This window comes from Cydia pomonella, chromosome 1, assembly GCF_033807575.1.
Source record: "Cydia pomonella isolate Wapato2018A chromosome 1, ilCydPomo1, whole genome shotgun sequence".
Classification (NCBI taxonomy): domain Eukaryota; kingdom Metazoa; phylum Arthropoda; class Insecta; order Lepidoptera; family Tortricidae; genus Cydia; species Cydia pomonella.
In genome coordinates, this window is record NC_084703.1 from 15,229,247 (window position 1) to 15,245,188 (window position 15,942).

General features: G+C 39.7%; 1 protein-coding gene across 6 annotated transcripts in view; it reads left to right on the plus strand.

Moving 5' to 3' along the window:
- LOC133516342 (nuclear hormone receptor FTZ-F1) overlaps positions 1-15,942 on the plus strand; it is a 133,423-nt gene that overhangs the window by 101,339 nt on the left and 16,142 nt on the right. For 4 of the 6 annotated variants that reach the window (XM_061849281.1, XM_061849253.1, XM_061849247.1 and 1 more), the window contains 5 exons: positions 6,731-7,353; positions 12,822-13,080; positions 13,292-13,392; positions 14,459-14,601; positions 14,756-14,815. In XM_061849281.1, the coding sequence (XP_061705265.1) occupies positions 6,731-7,353; positions 12,822-13,080; positions 13,292-13,392; positions 14,459-14,601; positions 14,756-14,815 (1,186 nt within the window). The remainder of the gene's footprint in view (positions 1-6,730; positions 7,354-12,821; positions 13,081-13,291; positions 13,393-14,458; positions 14,602-14,755; positions 14,816-15,942) is intronic. The other 2 variants (XM_061849268.1, XM_061849276.1) reach the window with 1 other exon arrangement.

Genomic DNA, 15,942 nt, shown 5'->3' on the forward strand with positions numbered 1-15,942 from the left:
ACGATTCGAATAAACAAACTCACGATTAATTCAATTTGTTACGAGTCATATAACATTTAGAAACGTGGTTTAATTACGGCGACTGCAATTTTATAGAAAAACCGTTTCAAAAATGTTTTTATTGAAAAATTTGTAGCTCTTTTCTTTAATAAATTGTAAACTAGGGTTTATTGTCAATTCAGTTGAAGTTAATCGCAAACGTCGTGTAACGCAAGCATGTATCAGATGACACAATTCACACAAATCGTTGGCTGACCCGAATAGCGCGGTTGCGAGAGCCCCGCACCGCCTGCTCGACCTGCGCCGAGCCTTGTGCAATGCCACCGAGACACCGCACCGGCTCGACACCACTGCTCGAACCCGCCGGTTCACTCGTCCGCTACCTAACTTAGGAAAGCCTACATTTAAACCCATCAAACTGAAACTGATCCTTTACGTCGTGATCACTGACATCAAGATGTCATCATCCTCCTGATTCATCCTTGAAGCCGGAACTCTGACAGACAAACCACAGACAAAGAAACTGAAATACGACCTCTATTATAATTTATATGAATTATCGAGTTACCGATAAAACGAATTCTAATTAGTTTTCTTTAAAAATATATAGCGGAAAATTGTAAGTAGGTAATGTCTATAAAGTTTGCAGATATACATAGAGAAGTGTACTAATCGCAATAAAATCAATCTATAACGAGGCGAGGTACAGTTTACGTTAAAATTGTCTGTGTTGATTAAACGTTACAGATGAATTGAATTCTTGTTTGTTGATTGATCAATGTTCAGTTTGGTTTTAAAATCGACATTTTTGTGGGTGTGCGCCCAAAATACCTAAAAATGGTATGACAAGTCAAGCAGGGTTGTGTATCCGGCGCGCGTCGTCGGCGAATGTATCGTGCGTTTCGACACAATCGGCCGCCGTTCGGTGTCGGTGGGGTGCGCTCGCGCTGCTGCGCAAGCGCTTGTTTCACAAGACACCTCGGTCGGCCTGTCGCAACTCTACCCAAATGTGACCTGAACACGTATCACATTTACACACATCCACGGGCTTAGGCTTGCGACTCGAATTTGCTATGGTGCCTGTCGAAATATTAGCTACAAATTCGTCGTAACGTAATCGCCCGCTAAGAGGATTACCTACGTCCAATTGTAACGCGACGTGAGCGCACACCACATTTGCAAAATGGTTTTGAAAACAGTTCTTATACGTTTTACGTAAGAATTATTTCACATATCCGCAGCCACACTCATCCTATAACTATAACTCAAGAGCCGTAAAAGATAACTAAAAATCCAAATATTTTACCAAACCAACCAAACCTACTGTTTTGTACCATCAGTGTTTAATAAAAACTAGACAGTGTCTTGTTGGTATAACTAAATCGATGGGATGGTTAATTTTTACACAAAATTGCACTAGTTAGACATAAACTAATTGGATCTCATTTCTTATTTACTCCAATAGAAAAATGAATTCTGGCTTTACCCATTTAATATTTTTGCCATATTTTAAAATTTCAATTCTTGCCACGGGTAGTGTTTATTGGAATGGTTTTTAACACTAGACTTATAAGTGTTATTTGTGCATTGAATGCCTTGCGTTGTATGCGAGTGAGACATGGACATTGAGACGATAATAACGATATAGACGATATAAAGGATAGAAAAAAGTTGCATGCTCGCGAAATGCGGTGTTGGCAGAGGATGGAAAGGATTAGCTGGCTGTAAGGAAGGGGAATGAAGAGGTTCTGAGTATGATAGGAGAAAATCGATGCTTATGTTATTAAATACAATAAGAAATAAGAGAGGTCAGATGTTAGGACACATCTGATACGCCATGACCACTTTTTCCTAAATATCCTGAAAGGCAGGATTGAAAAGACAAGAGAAAAAGGAAACCCTAGAATTAATAATTTCAGCCAAATGAAAAATAATACATCGTATGAGGAAATTAAAAGATGCCAGTCTTTCAAGAAATAAATTATTGCGATTATTCCACCGAAAAGACCAAAGCTCTTAAGTTATGATGATGATGAAGTGTTATAAAGTTCCGAACTGGACGCCTCGCGCCTGCTGCCCGTTCGCCGGTGCGCAAGCGACGAATAATTGTTAAAATTGTTACATGGATGGCTGCACATAGAATGCACGCCATTTTACGTAACTTACCTCTTGCTATGCAAAACTGAACTTTACTCTTGAGCTTGGGCACGCCATAATTATGACGAAACGCCCCATCTTACGAGGAATAAGGAACGTGCAATCACCTGTTTTGAATAAGAAAATTACACAACTACAAAAAATGCAACTATTACAATACAACTAGTAGATATACATACTATGATTAAAATTGATAAATAATTCATCAAAAGTTGTGTTTCGGTATAAGACGGCCGGTCCTTAACCAAGACGACAGATGTTAAATAACAAAAAATGCGCACCAGTCGACTATTTCGGCGCGCTGCCTTGACCCGAATCGGGTGTTTCGACAGAGCGGCCTCGCAAACCACCGGTCCTTTCTATTTTTTAGGCATTACCTGTCCTGTCATTATTACGATGGCTGCATGAGAGCCGCCATCTTGGATAGATTTTTGGTGTGGACGCGTCAGAACACAGCGGCGCGAAAACCGGTTCCAATGCGTAAAATATAGTTAAGTATACATGATCCACTTGGCGTTGTACAGCGTGCGTGGCCGTGGCAGGGAGCTCATGCCAAGGCGTGCACTGAAACCTTACGAATGTCTAATTGTAGGCTATGTTATACAGCATTCGTGTGTTAGTATGAACGTCTTATCGGAATCCAGTCAGTCTCCGTCGTACTCTACGTACTATGAATAGAAGAGCATCGAGATCTTGACACAGTTTGGTAGATGATCGCGGGTGATGATTTATCTTGGTTGTGTAACGATCCGGCTGCCGCTATCTGGGCGTACGATCGAGTGCGTGCGGGCGGCCGGCGGTCGGCGGCGCTCGGCTGCCTTCGCCGCCACTCGGACCACGGCGGGGTACAGCGTGCGGGGTGCTGCCAGCCTTGACCAAGTTTCACCGACTCGTCGGTATAAGGAGTGATCCCCACCTCTTCCCGTCCTTTCGGTGCAAATGTGCACTACAATTCTTTATGTCATTATGATTTTGATTGCAAAGCGAATCTATTGGCGGTTTAGGCATATCAGCATGCGAAGAGCTAAAAAAAATGATTTTGTATTTAAGAACCTGCTGAAATTGTTGTACATGATAATTTTAACATGGAATAAACAGGAGATGGGCATAACGTTGTCTCGTTACCTCGGTGTCAAGGTCGACCTTGACCCATCTGAGAGAAGTGGGACACAGCCACAAATAGCATCAGAATGCGAGGTGAACTTCTTACGAACGTGTCTATTTCTGCACTTCGTTCGCTGTCACCAAGACGCGGATTTTGATTTGTAAAAATGACCTTGACCTTGATCTAGTTTATTCGTTTAATAAACAGAGCTGACCTCGTTTACTGTATTATCGGCAAGTATCGCACATTCATTACGGCACTATTAGATGCACAGCAAACGCATTGTGTTCTAATTAGAAAAGCCAGCTAATTTAGATAAAGGTCGTGGCTTAGCGCCCTGTCTGCCAAATACATCTACCTATACTTACATTACAAGACTGCACGGAAGTATTTGTAAAAAAAAAGATGATTATTTCATAACAGAGAACATCTATCGTCACTGCTATTCAAACAGCAACCACTTTTTTCTGTTTATTTTGACTACGTACGCCATCAAATATTTCACAGCGGCCGAAGTGCTTATAAACATCTGAACACGCCTTGACAATAGAGATGTGTTCAGATATATCTGATGGCGACTGTACGTACCCACTTATTCTTATCAAAAGATCGTCAAGTAGGTATATTCCTATTAGAAATATTGCTAAATTGATCTGTCCTCAAAGTTTTAACGTAGGTAAACCTTAACTTCAAACAACGCGGGAATCCAAAACATTAAAACCATCTAAGAAAGGGACCTATTTGCCGCAATGTACAAAATGTACATCTAGCGGAGATCTCGTTGCTTACTAAAATCCCTTCATGAAGTATAATCCAGTTTGCAATATGAAACTGCACTCTGCAATGCTTAAATCCGTTACGCTTGCCGTCCTGCTCCAGTGAGTACAGACTTTGCATAACCCTGTCCTTTTCGCGTAGAAGCGCGTTGACTACAATAAAAACTGGTTGTTATTTTTAACTCGTGGGTTGGGCGAGCCGGCAACTCACTGAAAACCCCCTTCCGTTCCAGCTTCAGTGTTATTTATTTGCCATCCATTTAGCATACTGCTATTCCAAGCAATGAACTTACACATTGCTGTTAGTCATTGCCGAAACCCGCCTGAATAAACTCAACGTCGCTTTGAATTCTACATTATGAATTCTTAATTTAAATTACGTAATTGCGTATTGTTCACGTACGTCATACGGCTCGAGAGTGGTTTCTTCTCATTGATTAGATGCAAACCGACAAACATAGTTTGCCCCGCGTGTGAATACAATTGTCTAGTTTATTTACTTAATATACATGTACTCTACTTATGCGATAGAATATCACGACCTAGCTTTGCTTAAATAAGAGCTATTGACGTCGAGAACCAAGACCCCACAGCCTTTAAAATAACCTAAGGGCTGAGACAGCAAGTTTTGTCAAGTTCAAAAATGTTAAAGCCACGCAGCAGCTTAGTCAATAATCAATTTTATGTATATTAACCAATTAACTATAGCTTTGCCTCGTCGTTTGGCTTATTTAGAATTTTTGATTATTAAAAGAATTAGGAGCGAAAAACAAATTCCATATAACATTTTAAATGCTTATAACTCTTATAATAATAATAAAATTTCAAAAGTATCAAACGAAGGGAAGGGAACCCGTGGTTGCTATAATATTTTCAACAATGTTAATGCCTAAGAGCCCTAAGAGGAAAATGAGGACATCGTTTGTATGAAATGTTCAATTACGTCTTCAGCGTGAAGAGATTACAGACAGAATTACTTTCGCATTCATGAATTTCATGATATCAATGTTGTCAAGCACAATTACCCAGAAAACAACTTTTATAACGTCACACAAGTATGTAATTATATCAAAATACCTAATTGCCTCTTCTTTCGTTGCTTTTAATGAAAATTGTAGGTATCTGAATTGCATTGCTTCGCACACATAATACACGCGCAGCATAATATATTCATACGAGTACTTATGAAGCTCCTATCGTCTAAATGAGACGGTATCAAAAAAATTCAAAGTTTTCGGAAATTTAGAAAGATCACATTTTTGATATGGAATATTTCGTGCCTCAGAAATGTGACAAGTTTTGCGAATTATAACATTATGACATGTGGAAAATTTTGCAAAATTGAAAACTTTTTGACGGATTTAGTTCCTGTTCGTGAGGTAGTTGCTAAGTGGTTTTCTCATAGAAGCTTTACTGATGACGTTGCTTAACTTCAGTGATTGGATGAGAACCTCGAGATTGGAAAGAAATATTTAGTTTATTCTGTTTTTAGTATTTGTTGTTATAGCGGCAACAGAAATACATAATCTGTAGAAATTTCAACTGGCTAACTATCACGGTTAGCCAGGTGACAGACGGACGGACGGACGGACAGCGGAGTCTCAGTAATAGGGTCCCGTATTGACCCTTTGGGTACGGAACCCTAAAAATGTATGTTTAACTAACGTCAAATTAAAGGATATTCTAACGAATAATAAATAAATAAGAGTCTTAACACCGACGGACGTGGTTATACCTTATGTTGCTTGGCGGTGTATTGTGCTATTCGTGCTGGGTGACGAAAATTACTAACTGTAAACTCTGTTTTTATATTCTAGATACTAACATGACCGTAGGATCGAGCAGATCAGATTGAGTAGCTCATTCTCAATCAGCGGTGGCAGTATGGTTTAATTTTTATCACTTGTCACTTTCGCGCTTACATACCTACTTGTTAGAACGTGACAGGCATGGTGACAAATGATAAAGAGCCGGCCATTAAGCCCTACTGATCATTTACGATATTTAATATATTACAGATCCGGAAAATAACGCCAAATTTAAGGAATAGGGACCGGCATGATTCGCGAACTTCAGCTGTCAAACATGAAGCCGGGTAATGCAACGTGTGATGTAATCCATCGTGTAATGTAACAGGAATTCGGTTTTCAGGAGGCTGTCGGTTTTTAGCGCGAACACTAAGGCGTTCGCATTGCCGTCCACACGTTGACGCTATATTACACGTTACACCCGTCTGGATAGGGCTTTAGGTAGTCGTTTTCACCTAAGGTATACCATTAACGGCCGGTTAGTAAACGACAAAAAACTGGCGGCCAATGTTAAACCCCAACCCCATACATTTTGTTAGGAAAGTGACTCTGACTTAAATACAACTTACAAACTACAAGTTAAAATGAAAATGCACAGTTAGAATGTTATATATTCCGTGGTAAAGTTATCTTTGACCCAGACGTAAAAGATCTGCATCGATTGATGGTAGTCACACGTACCACGTGCTGTATGAAGTCGCATTGCAGCTCATCAATAAAGACCGTTCAGTCACTCGTGGGAATGGAGTAGGCCAATAAAAATTCATATAGCTGTTCTAACTATGGCTTATCCTATCATATGTAATAGATTTAGTAGAATATGATAAAATCAACTGTTTGTTGTTTAACCATTTATATAGACAAAGCATTTCTAATTGTTACAGCTGTTCGAGCAGACCGTATGCGGGGAGGGCGAAACAAATTTGGCCCTATGTACAAACGAGACCGCGCTCGCAAGCTTCAAATGATGCGACAGAGGCAGATAGCAGTGCAAACACTGCGAGGATCGATCGGAGACGGTAGCCTCGTACTAGGCTTCGGCTCTCCCTACGCGTCAGTGCCAGTGAAGCAGGAGATTCAGATACCGCAGGTGTCATCGCTGACGTCGTCGCCGGAGTCGTCGCCGGGCCCGGCGCTGCTGGCCGCGCAGCCGCAGCCGCAGCAGCCGCCGCCGCCTCCCGCGCACGACAAGTGGGAGGCGCACTCGCCACACTCAGCGTCGCCTGACGCCTTCGCCTTCGACGCTCCCGCCACCAACGCCGCCACGCCCTCCAGCACCGCCGAGCCCACGAGCACGGAAACCCTGCGAGTCTCGCCCATGATCCGCGAATTCGTCCAGACGATTGACGACCGCGAGTGGCAGAACTCACTCTTCGGACTCTTGCAGAGCCAAACTTATAACCAGTGCGAAGTTGATCTCTTCGAGTTAATGTGTAAAGTGCTGGACCAAAACTTGTTCTCTCAAGTGGACTGGGCGCGAAACACCGTGTTCTTTAAGTATTTAAAGGTGAATTACCAGATAAGTATGAGAATCCTGCCCTAATCCCCTTTCCGCTCCCTGGTGTACACCAATTTTGCTGGCGAAAGTGTAGCATCGCCCTGCTTAGCGAATTTTATAAGTGGTTTTATTTTATATAGAAAAGCTATGCGAACGATTCTGTTCCAGAAATAGTAGTGTTAGCGGAGTACGCTAGTCGATAGTGTGAATTGAGGTTCATGTGAAGCAGCGACCTGGAGGTGCCGGTCGCAATCGATACTTACGCCGCGCCGCGTACGGCCAACTAGGTCAAGATCCCACAAGCGTGCCGCTTGCCGCCTGCCACTGACTGTACGTGGACGGCCAGCCTTTACAAACAAACACATCCGTACCTGGTCCATCACTGTTACTTACTTCCTATTCCTACAAGGGACAACTTCCTTTATATCGATAAAGCCGCCGGCCAGTTTACGTTTTAAATAGTCATTCATTTGGTGTTCTTCAAAAAAGGAGTGTACAGGTTTTTAAAGGGCCGGCAACGCGCATGTAACACCTCTGGAGTTGCAGGCGTCCATAGGCTATGGTGACTATTTACCATCAGGCGGGCCGTATGCTTGTTTGCCACCGACGTGGTATAAAAAAAATATATTGAAGGTTAATCAGTGAATTCGTGAAATTAGAGTAGCATAATAGATAAAAACCGTTTTACTCGCTCACCGAGGGTTCCGTACAAACTTTGAATTATCTCGTGTAACTATAAAGGCGTAAAGTACCTACACTAACAAGGAAAGGTACCCAACTGTCCGGTTCCTATTTGATTTATATTTATATATGTTATAGAGTAGTGTAAAATAACGGACACGTATTTTTTTTAGCTGCCCAAACTCAACTTATTGGGAGAAATTGTCCTCCAAAGTACTAAAAAGTTACTAAATCTTCTAACTCCTATAGAAAGTGATGCTCAAGCAACTTGCTAGTTAATGGCTTGTTTGAGTATATGTTTGAGAACAGGAAAATGTAATGTACACGTGTTTTGTTATATCTAGTTTTCCTAAAAAAAAACACCGTCTTTATGTGTAACTTTAGCAATATGATATTATAAAACTTCGAATGTCGATTTATTTAGGAAAAAATGAGTTTTAGCCGATATAACAAAACACGTGCTCATTATTTTTTGCTGCTTTCAAACATACTCAAACCTCTTTCTATAGGAGTTAGAAGATTTAGTAATTTTTTAGTACTTTAGAGGACAATTTCTCCAGGTTGAGTTTAGGCAGCTAAAAAAATACGTGTCTGTTATTTTAGATTACTCTATAACATACAGCGCCATCTATCGGCAAAATGACAATTTGCGCGATATAATGCACGTATGTTAGTTTTTCGAGGATAATTCTCTATCATGGGGACCGATTTCAAAAATTGTTCTTTTATTTGAAAAATGTGTCATTATTGTAATCTCATACAAATTTCAAGTGTAATAAACACACGTTAAGGTTGTTAAATTGCAAACTGAATTCGGAACTTAATGCCAAAAGGCATTCTCTACCAGTCAACCATTGGGTCAAACAGAGACATTTGTGTATGTTGGTGCAGGAAAAAATAATAACAAATAATAAGGAAAAAATTAAACGTGAAGTCAAATAATATTAAAAATATATAAATAGTTAAATACTACTACTGCATTTCATTTTCCATACTAAATAAAAATAAAATTATAAAATAATACTTTCAATGTGTTAGTTGTTCATAAATTTCAAATCGATTCGATCGATCGGTCGCTTAAGTACTTCTCGAGATATTTAGCGACGTGACTTCCTTCCTTCCTTCGACGTGGTTCCTTTTGTTCCTTTTGGGTACGGAACCCTAAAAAATAGAAAATACCAAAAATCAAATTACGAAGGATGTAAATCAAATACAGGACTGTCTTGAGTTTATATTTAAACTCAGTTGCCTATACCCAGATACTAAAAATGACCGTTTAATTGTCCAATTTACTATCCAATCTTAAGGCTTTGTACTAAAATGACAGTGGGATTGCGCAATCGGAACTATTTTAATCGAATATTTTTAATTTAGGAGATAAAAAAAAACACACAAACAGAGTTTAAGAGATCAATCAGCGAGAGGCAATCGACAGAAGCGGGAACATCGTTGGACCCACGCCGTGGTCGTCGTACGCTTACGCAAGAACCGCAGCCGGTCACGTGGGCGTGCGGCGTTGCCATCCCGCACGAACACAGTTGTCCCTCTCTCGCAGACAGCGTCCATTTTACAAATAGCGATTTTTGTTTCGGCTTAGCGGCGGGGCTTGTTTACGACTCGTTCTCAGAAATTAGGACATCGTCGAATCTCTATACCTACTTTAAGATAATATAAATGCCTTTACACTCCCCCGAGTGTGTTAATTCAGCTCGATCGGTAACTACTGATTCCGTAAGTTGTGGCATTGCATGCGTCATAGAAATATAATGATTTCATCAGTTTTAGGTAATTAGGGTACGGTGTTGAGTAGCTAGAAATAAATAATCAACAAAAAACTAATGTTGTCCAACTAAAGTGACGTAACATGGGCATGTAGCGCTGAAAACGCTGAGCAATGCGGACTCTTCCCTCCGGCCGTGACGTAACGCGAGGCGGCAACGCTGCACTTTCCCGGCGCACTTGACACACTGGCCGTGGCCGCGTTGCCCGAGAAAGCACTTTTTACCGCGGGCGCGTAACCACACCGGTCGTAACGGAACGCAACCTTTCTTCGCTTTCTCTTACGTAATGTTACCAGTTACGATTAGTCGCTCGCATAACAGCACGATGAACTTGGGCCGCTTGAACGGCCGGTCGATGACGTTGTTTTTATTTAATCATGCACCACACAAGTCGATTCGAAATTTAAATTTAGTGGAGTTCCTTTTTATAAAATTCAGTTCGACGGTTTGTACAATGCGATGATCGATTGACCAGTTTAGAAAAAATTGCTAAATAATTTAAAAGAAAAAAATGTTTTCACCGCGTTGTTTTCATTCAAAAACAATATTAAAGTTGCTTTTATATATATATTTAAATATCGATACCCGAGTTCACACTCATTCGTATTAATGATGTGATTTTTTTATTTATTTAGTCCAGTGGTGCTGAAATTGGTTCGCATTGAGTCTTTATGTATATCGTATAATCGAAAGCCTATACTTATAAATCTTGTGCGTGCATATTGAGGTCAGCATCGCCCCTTACCCCGTGTTCTCGCCTTCAATAACTCTCAGTGCTGCAGTGCTCAGTAGTGCAGAAACTTCGATTTTTAGACCACATTGTTTCTATATAAAATATAACATTTTTGGAGCAGAGGAAAAAAGTTTACGTGTTTTTCTTCTGCCTTTGATGCTGTCCTAAACTTCATAGTTCCCCTTCAAAAAAATTAAGAAACGTAAAATGCCTCATTGTAATTCGTCTCCAGCTAAATTGCAACATTAGCGTTACAACATTTCAATAAAGTCATAATGGCAGTTGCTTAAATGTAACGCTCTACATAACTTAATACCTACAGATACATTCGACATTTCGTTTGACTACTTTGACTGTTGTTACTCCTGCCGCGGTGCCGTTCGGCCTACTTTTGCGTTATTATATAACTTACACATATTCTCTAGTTTTATATCATTCAGTGTCTCCTGAATGTTAATATGTTGTAAATATATCCGACCGAAACCAGATTGCCGGCCGGGTTTACTCTAGTTTCGGCCGAAACATGATTTTTATGCCGAAACAGAAACTTTGGCAGGATACTACCGAAAATATTTTTCCGGCGCGGCTGAATGGTTTTGGCCTAATTTGAACCTTTGGCTGAATAATGATTTTAATGCAGAAACTGAAACTTGGGCTCGACACTAGTTCTAAACCTTTTGTTTTTAATTATTTAAGATTAAGTAGTAGTACCAGTAAAACACTTTATTATACAGAAAGAAACATAAAACAGGATAGAACATACATCATTTTATTGTTTTTTTTTTTATAAATATTTATTATGGGACAATCTTAGAAAAGTCGAACAAGTCCTACAGTAAGTTATATAAGGCTTGTGTCGTGAGCACTAGACGACGATGTTTAAATCAGATTCCTACATATATACGGATAACTACTTAAATACATAGAAAACATCCATAACATAACTCATAAACAAATATATATTTGTGATAAACACACAAATAACACCCTTACCAGGATTCGAGCCCGGGACCACCTGCTTCGTTGACAGGGTTACTACCGACTAGGCTAGGAGGACGTTAAAATAAATAAATACCCAGAAAACAAGGAGAGCTTTCTAGACGAGTCCCGATGTTAAGTTTCGTCACGTAATCAGGCACGCCGCAATCCATTCCGACTTTGACCTACTTCGCGGCGGCTCTTGTAAAATGTCCGCTGTGAGTGTCGTTGCCGCATTACGCTACGCTCTGTTCAACTTGTCCCGAATGTCTTTTTTTGTACAGCGTTTGCTGATTGAGGTCGCGATTAAGGATAATCCTCTGTTTATTGATGCACCTATGAGCTCTTATAAGCTATTCTCCTCTCTTGAATATTACGTACGTATAGTAACCGTTAGGATGTACTCAAACTATATAAAAACACTGTCAGTGTCTGTCACTTGTGTATTTATGTGTTTCTTAATCTCAGATGCCCTATATTCGTCCATTATTATCTTGTTAAGGGTGATTTTTTATTACAAGAATATTTCCGTAAAACCTCAATGATGCACTCTGATTTTAAAATCATTAACGGTTACATTTTATTGGTGAAATAGCTGTACAAAAATATACACATTTGCTTTATATAAAATAAGAAGACATGTTAAAGAATAAGTTTTCGATTACAAAAGCATAATAAAATGCATAATTTTACACGGGAATAGTGTTGAAAGATCGATTCGAAAGATAAAATATTCTTATTTCGCCGGGCCGATCTCAATTCATCGCGTTGAGCAAGATACCGGTGTGGCAATAGCGCTGAGCTCTAAAATTCAGTTGTAACATTTCGTAAACTGCAAATTTAACGCGCTCGCGCACCGCCCTGTGTTTTCTAATGCAATCCAATAAAATGTGGGTCACGGAATGACGCCGTGTACGCCAGGCGCTGTCAGATACGACCGCGGATCGCAGATAACCTGTATTACGGCAAATTAATGTTAGCTGATCACATTACATATATTTTGCATCACACGAACCTCAACACTCACAGACCTAGGTTCCATTTTTGCCGTTCATTTAAGCCGGAGATGCTTACAACTTAATCATATAAAAAGTAAAGTAACGAGGCAGGTTGCATATATTACAGTGTTTTTTTATTCTTCTAAGTCTGCTAGCGTTAACTTACTAACATTAACCAAATAATGAAACTGCTTCTTTACTTTTTTTGTCTTGTAAATGACGGCAAACTGTCCTCTCTTTTGCGGTAACATTGCAACGAGATTGTTTGCAATGTGAATATTGCAACGCGGCGATGGTTTGTTGCAGGTTGACGATCAAATGAAGCTGCTACAGAACTCGTGGTCGGATATGCTGGTGCTGGACCACTTGCACCAGCGCATGCACAACGGGCTGCCGGACGAGACGACGCTGCACAACGGCCAGAAGTTCGACCTCATCTGCTTGGGGCTGCTAGGAGTGCCCGCGCTGGCCGACCATTTCAACGAGCTGCAGAACAAACTGGCCGAACTCAAATTCGACGTTCCAGACTACATCTGTGTTAAATTCCTACTTCTGCTTAATCCCGGTCAGTACTTTTCGACGTTTTATTTTTATTACCTACCGTCTGATCTATAATGGTTTTTGTACAGTCCCTGAGTATTATAGAATATCTACGCTATCGAGCGAATGAGTATCTTTTTTGTTTTTGATTTTTATTGATTGTTTTATTTTTACACGCCATTAATCACACTCAGAGGATTAGTCGTCTGTCTTGAAGGATTTTTCTGGCATTTCAGACGTGAGGGGCATCGTGAACGTCAAGTGCGTTCGTGATGGCTACCAGACGGTGCAAGCAGCGCTTCTAGATTACACGCTCACCTGCTATCCAAATATACAGGTTAGAATTATTTTTCATTATTTTCAAGTACCTTAAGGAGAAATTAAAGTAAACGTAGACTCCGTTTAAGTTAACTCTTTTCCTAATTTGAAGTGGCAATGCGTAACAGTGCCACTATAAACGCCATATTTTCATAGGAATTTGACATTTATGATGCACTTCCACACTCTGCCACTTCAAAGCCTGTGCAGAGTTAGCTTGGTCGGACTCTAGAAATCTGTTTATGACTAGAAGGACTAGAACTCGAAAATATTGTTATTCGTTATGTTATAACTATACCCAACCTTTTTCAACCAAAAACGAGTAATTGACAAAAAGCTGGAGCTGGGAGGCATAGATATACCTCATGTCATTGTACATATGTGCAAAGTTTCATTACAATCCAACACGTAGGTAGTTTTAAAATGAGAACGAAACTTATTGTATGGAAAGGTGAAACGCGTCCGAGCTTGCTGCGGACTCTTGAAGTGCTTTATTGTTTAAATTTACCTTTGTGACTATAACTGCTGTCAGTCAATTCCAAATTTACCTTTTGAAGTAATCAATAGCAGCAGGTTGCCAGTTTTCACATGCAAATAATTAAAATGTAAAAAATATTAATGTCATCTAGGTACAACATAGGCGATTCTTGCGGCGTTGTATGGGGGTTGTCAGTTATCTTTATTTACTAGATAAAACATGCGCATTCTTTCTCATGAAGCTTTCTATGGAGCACAATCTTTACCTACGACTATAATTCAAAAACCTTATGTCAAAATGAAATGGAATTAGGTAGTGACTTATAAAGCGAAAACGATGACACGTTAGATCTGAAGGATATGATGAGATGAACATAGAGTTTTGATGACGTTTGGGAGGTGAGGGGGGGGGGGGGGAGGCGCATATTAGCGCTCCTACCGCTACACTACAGGGATCATAAATAAAAATTAGATAAATACATAAATCAACCGCACATTAATCAGTTCCAACTATACTTTACAAACATACAAATGTGTCTGTAATTTATATAGACGTGCTTTTGGTGTATTAAAGCGCGAGTGTTAACGGGCATGTCGATCGATTGCAGGACAAGTTCGGCAAGCTGGTGACCGTGGTGCCGGAGATCCACGCGCTGGCGTCGCGCGGCGAGGAGCACCTGTATCAGCGGCACTGCGCGGGCCAGGCGCCCACGCAGACGCTACTCATGGAGATGCTCCACGCGAAACGCAAGTGAGTACCCCCACCCCCACCCACGTCGCCCCTCTCCGTCCCGCTACCCTATCTCAGACTACCTATCCATCATTATATCAATATGATCATGATATACAATATATGCATTTAAGTAGTATTCACATTGGAAATGCAACGTTATGTCTCGTTCTAGGCCGAACGGAGGCGATATGGTTAACCGGAGTGCCGAGCACACGTCGACCCTAGACCGATTGTACGTTACCCTATATCATATGAAATTACGTTAATAAATATATCACTATTAGTTACTTTGAACGAGTTGCCAGCATCATTCACCATGGCACGGCTTTTTGGAATCCTCCATTTATGGTTCCTCTTATTTTACTTTCTTAACACAATTATTCTAATTTGGGACAGTATAACTAGTATTATCATTCATTTGCCTGGCAACTTAATAACACTGCAGTGCTTTTGCAGCAAGTCCTTTATTACGCGTGATAACTGATTAATTTAGTTTTTTTTTTAAATATAACAAGTGATTTGGGAGTGGTGCCTACTCGTAAACATTTTTACATTAAGCTCTTATAGTCGGACCAATCTACTGCGACGTGACAAGGTGTTTAACTGCCGTAGTAAATGTCATATTTTTATGTAAATTAGACGTTTATAATGACATTTTTGTCATTTCAAATTGTATGTCATGTTTGCTTGGTCCGACTCTAGTGAAAAATTCCACTTTTTATATAATTATTTAATTATATTAGTAGTAGTTTAATATTTAATATATTTTTAGTTTCCTTATTTAGGAGGTTACTTGTATTTCACATATAAGTAAATACACTAAGTAATTACACGTAAATATTAATGTTTATTAGTATTTTCGATTAATTATGATGTCCGAACTCGATATTTATTATTGATGCGTAATAACAAGTACGTTTTATTTTCATATGTTAATATTACATCACACACTCATGCTAAATACCAAAGACGTGAAGATATTTACGCTATTTAAGCCATGATTCATCTTTGCTTATTTAGTTTAAACTTGCTGATTTACTTAAATTAGTTATATATAATTTAAATTATTGTAAACAAAAAATGGCCTACAGTCCGTAGTCAACTTAGTGATTGTGTGTAGGTTTTATTATGTAGTCTCTTCAAAGATTTCGGGTAAGTGTGTTTCCGCTAATCTTTCGTCAGTTGCCTACATTACACTTAGAAATAAACAAGGCTAACCGGGACTACTGTAGCTATGAGATTATATCATAAAGAGAACAATGTTCCCGAAAATGCGTCTTGTTTATGTAAAAACAATACAAAAATGTTGTCCTGTGATTATCGTGACCTAAATATTTATGCTATTATACTAATGTTATT